Source organism: Neopelma chrysocephalum, unplaced genomic scaffold (genome assembly GCF_003984885.1).
Source record: "Neopelma chrysocephalum unplaced genomic scaffold, ASM398488v2 Primary Assembly neopelma1_24, whole genome shotgun sequence".
In the NCBI taxonomy this organism is placed as follows: Eukaryota; Metazoa; Chordata; class Aves; order Passeriformes; family Pipridae; genus Neopelma; species Neopelma chrysocephalum.
The window spans coordinates 18,508,620-18,513,565 of NW_020897693.1; the positions used below are offsets into that span (position 1 = coordinate 18,508,620).

A 4,946-nucleotide genomic window follows, 5' to 3' on the forward strand; every position below is an offset into this window, starting at 1 on the left:
TTTTTATGAAATACCTTGACTGGCCAATTGAAGGCGGCAGGCAGATCATTACAACTCCAGCAGAGCAGCTCCCATGACTGAGCAGAAGTGAAGAAGACTGTTCCTTGGTTTCACAGTTTCAGCCCCAGAAAGAAGTGCTCAAATTTGTTAAAGGCAGTTGCTCACAGCCTAAATGGACATATTTGACTTGGTCCTTTGTAGTCATGGGGCTGCATTCCAGAGGACGTGGCAAGTGCATGGGTTGCCCTTTAATTGAAATCCAAAACCTTGTGCTAGAGCCTGCATTGTGCCATCCTGATTCATGCAATAAGAACAGTGTGCAGCATCTGTGACATGCTAGCCTGCTCATTTTGCAGGCCACAGACCCAAGCAAATCTGAAAGAACTATTCAGGACTCCATTTAGCAGTGCCTGCATATGAGATGTAGCTAATGAGCCACTTAACCAACAACCAGCTGCCGTTAACACCCAGGCTGCCATTAACACTGTATCTATATGAAAAGGTAGGACAAGAACTTTACATCTCTAAGAATGGTCAATTTATAACAGCTCCTCTTGAATATCACCTTGTCAGTGTGTTTGTATAGCTCCAGAAGCCTGACTTTAGTATTTCAAAGGCTGTTTTTCCCCCAAGAGAAAAAAAACAAAGTCACAGTTATACTGCCTCAGAGAGCGATGTGCTGCATGGGTGAGTTATTCAGTCTTCCAAGCATAACTTCAGTGTGTCAGGTTTTCAGGTGTTCCCCTGAAGGGATGCAATCAATCATCAGTTCTTTCCATACACAGATAAAGTAACAGATCAACACTCAAATCTGATCTGGTGCATTATTTCACCATAATGAACAAACTCAGCAGAGATGCAGAAACAGCTCCAGCAGTTCTTGAAAACAGCTACTAGTTGAACATAACTCCTGCATATCCTGGTGGTAGACCATCTGTATCTGATGCAGAGCTCTGCCATTGTGTTGCATAATTACTTTGTTCCAGTTCCTTCAGCTTCTTCGTCAGCAATTCTATGCGAATGTGGAATTCCACAAGCTTTTCTTTCAGCTAGAAAAAAAGAGAAATAAGAGTACTAAAACTAGCAAAAAATGTCCTAACGCTGGATCTTTGAATGATCTGCATCGCACTTTCAGTGGCTTAAGAGCAGCTCACTTTTAAGATGGAAAAATAGTGGGGCTTGAATCTTTATACTGCATGTCTAGTACAGACAAAACCAGCACCCAAATCATAGGTCTGCACTACAAACTGGAGATGGATGAACGTGTGCCAGCATCAGCCCTTCCAGAGACGTAGGGAAATACTCTATTTAAGGTGATGGAGTTACTGGAGTTTTACTATGATGAATCTGATCTTTCCTAGTTAAGTCATAACAAGTTTTCACACAACCGGAGACCTTCTTTGACAATATCTGGACAAACTGTTTCATTATTAGCTTAGGAATACATATGGACACATTATTTCTCAAAAAGCAAAGGCCAGATTCTTGAGCTTATTCTAGTCAACAAGCAAACTCTCTACAGTCGCATAATTTGTGTTTGCAATGAAGTACTATCATTTTTTTACTTCAGAAAATTGCATCTCAACTTTACAAGTCTTGCCTGGATAAGATTTTTGCATTTTAGTCTCACTTGACCTGTAAAAACACTATGATCTTATGGACACTGGAAGATGACTTTAAAGAGGACAAAAGAAATGTCACAGGTGCATTAGAAGAGAAACTAAACTAGAGAACTAAACTCAAAAAAAATGAAAAAAAAAAAAGGAAGGAATAAGTAAACCCATGAACTGGGTATGCTGGCTCTCTCCTACACCCCATACGGGACAGACAATTTACTAAGATAACAACTAACCAGGTGATAGACAAGAACATCCAATTTAAACACCAAAGAAGGAGGAAGGTCCTAGTGCTGTCTCTGAAGCTACAAATACTGCCATGCTGTTTTGAGCTTACACAAACATAAATATAACTGTGCAAGAATCCCTTTCAAATTAACAAATTACTATTTTTTAATTCTTCAACAGTGACAACACAAGTAGTAATACTTAGGTGAAGTCTGTATAAAGATCCTTGGGTTTTTTCTTTTCATGGTATAGAGGTAAAAGGATAAAAAACTTTTGCCAGAAATATAGCTATAACTGGATATGTTTTGCAGATTAGGGGTCTTAGAAAACGTTCCCTGTGTCTCACACATTGAAGCAGTCACTGTAATATAAGTCAGCATTTTCTCAATCTTTTGCACTTAAAAAAACAGTAATTGTATCCATATCTTGGAACTAATGTCCCAAATTATCAGCAGTTTAAAACTATTTCCCATTAATGTAGAGATTAATGTAGAACCCCTTACTTCCTGCACTTGTTTCTTTAAGGTCACAGCAGGAAAATCCACCTTAGAAGCTTCTATAACCATTTGGTTTTCTAAGAGATAACTAGAAAACAAAAGGGGATAGGGAAAAAAGCCACAAGAAAAACAGTTAAAAACCACAGTTGCATTCATTGTTTAGACAGATTATTTAAGACAATTTTAAAGCAGATAGAAAGTTGTTGCCAAAATTATTCAATAATTATGAAAATATGAAAAATGTAACAATGGTTTTACTTTGAGATCTTAAGATCCTCTCATCACCAGCTATAAGTAATTAAGTTTCTATAGTCAAGTCCTTAACCCATCATGGAACTACTTTGATACCTTACATTAGCTAAGCAAATCGGGAATGGAAGGAGATTTCAGCATTTCACTCAATTAAATTTAAACCCTTACATTACATGAGGACACTCAAGAAGTGCAAGGCAAATCAAATGGATTCACATCAACACAAACAACTTAAACATCCAGGATGTTAAAATCCCACACCAATGTTCTCAGACAAGAGTAAAGTCATTTTTGTTAGCTGTTGGCCAGTTGTACAGTAACTTACAAATACCTGTGAAATCCCTGACTGTAGGAATACAGTGTACTCACCAGAGGATTCTGTCCTTGAAGAAACAGAACAAGCCTCGGAGATATGCCAGGTCACTGGCGGCAGAATGAAGGATGAAGCCCACAGACAAGCCACATGACCGACAGGATAATGCATTGTAAGCACTAAAAGGAGAAAGGGAAAAATATTTTTAAACAAAAGCTTTTGAAACCATAGATACTACATGTCTGTCAGACAACATCAAATCTTCAGTTCTACTAGGACAAAAACCCAAGACATAATAATGCTTTCTCATTAAAAAAATAACAGATACACAAAGAAGGTGAAAATAAGAAGCTGGGCATGTTGTGCCCAAGTAATGAAGTATTCTCTTCAATAAGTGAACTCGCAATTATGGAAGAAAATACACGTCTTATTATCACAGAGTGGTTTAGGCTACACTACTCAAACAGGATTTAACTGATAAAACAATGCATATGCCAGGTCACAAACGTGAAATTTCCTCTTGATAAAGCAGATTATTGCTTCATGCAGAGAGAGGGGGTGGGAATAATAGACAAAAAAAATAGCAAATCTTATATTTAAAAAGTTCCCGTCCTTATTGTTTGTAAAACAGCTTTTAAACATCTTTTAAATGAGCTACTGCTTCTGTAAGCCCTCAGATGACATTTTACATCCCTCCCATTAGACCACTCCCTGAGTTACCAAACCTGTTGCTATCGGTAGCCTAATGAATAGAGCAGCAGAAGTTACCCGTTTTCAGTACTAAGAAAAACCAACCAAACAAAACCCACAAAAAGAACTCCAAACAAAAAAAAAAAAACCCCAAACAAACACCACCAAACCGAACACAACTCAGAGATGCTTTAATTCAGATAAAAGACCTTTTAGGAAAGGAAAGAAAGAGACCTAAATGGTAGGCCGTCTCTTACTGCATTGCTCAAACGCTCCTCTCCACTACAAAGGTAAAAGCAGTAAAACTTTTGATTTTGACAGAAGCAAAAGCTACATCCCTACAAAAGGTTTCTCCATCCGAAGCGGTGAAGCAAAAGTACAAAAAGCACTTGGGAGTTTGCTAAGCCCCTCACAACCCTCTGTGCACGAGCCGGAGGAGCCCCCGGCTCCCGGCCTTGACAGACCTGGCTTTGCCCGCCCGATTTACCGCGGCGGCCCTACGCCAAGAGCAAGGACTAGGGGAGCTACGCACCATCCCAGGAGCGGTTCCTCGAGGCCGATCAAGAGCGAATCCTCCCAGACCACATCACTGGTGACTTCTGCGGAGAGAGAGACGCGCTGCAGGCGAGAGCCCCCGGACCAACCTCAGCCCGGCCTGAGACCCGCCCGGGGCAGCGGCGCGTCATCCCGCCCCGCGGCCCCGGGGGCAGTATCAGCGCGGGCTCGGCACCCCCCTCCCCGAGGAGGCACTGACTGAAGCAGGCGAGGAAGTCGAGCCGCGGCGCCTCCGGCGCGCACAACTGCAGCGAGTCCCCCAGCACCGTCCAGCAGCCGCGGCAGTGGAACACGGCGCACAGCTCCGGCAGCGGACCCTGCCGCCGCGGAGGCAACGCCGGCTCCGCGGCCGGCGGCAAGGAAGAAGGCGGCGACGGCGGCGGCGGCATCCAGGCGACAGCGGCCGGGGAGGACGCCCGCTCCAGCACGATGGTCCCGACGAGCTGCGGGTCCTGGAACAGCTCCCGCAGTTGCCGCCTCACCGCCATCTCCTCCCGCCGCGCGCTCGAGCGCGGCGCCCGCCCTCCGAGCCTCGCGATTGGAGTGCAGCTCACGGGTCTGCGCTGCCACTGGACAGTGGGCGCGTCAATCCTGGCCGCCCGAGGTTATTGGGCAGTGAGCCGCACCGAGCGAAACTCCCCCTAACCGGGAACGCCCAAGCGCACTTGAAAACAAGCACGCGCAGCAGAGCGCGTCGTCATTGGCGGTTTCCGCGCCCCGCCCCCGGGGCCCGTTTCCTGTCCCAGCCAATGGGCTGGCGCGGCGGGCAGTTCGAACGGCGGGGGTGGCAGGTGC

The 4,946-nt window shown here is 44.5% G+C and overlaps 1 protein-coding gene across 1 annotated transcript; it reads right to left on the reverse strand.

Moving 5' to 3' along the window:
- Nucleotides 1-810: 810 nt before the first annotated feature.
- On the reverse strand, nt 811-4,846 carry OIP5 (Opa interacting protein 5). Its single transcript, XM_027706456.1, is given in 6 exon segments — nt 811-961; nt 963-1,049; nt 2,348-2,429; nt 2,963-3,085; nt 4,129-4,195; nt 4,351-4,846. Coding segments are annotated over 6 exon segments (762 nt in total). The 5' UTR covers nt 4,640-4,846; the 3' UTR covers nt 811-847.
- Nucleotides 4,847-4,946: the final 100 nt, after the last annotated feature.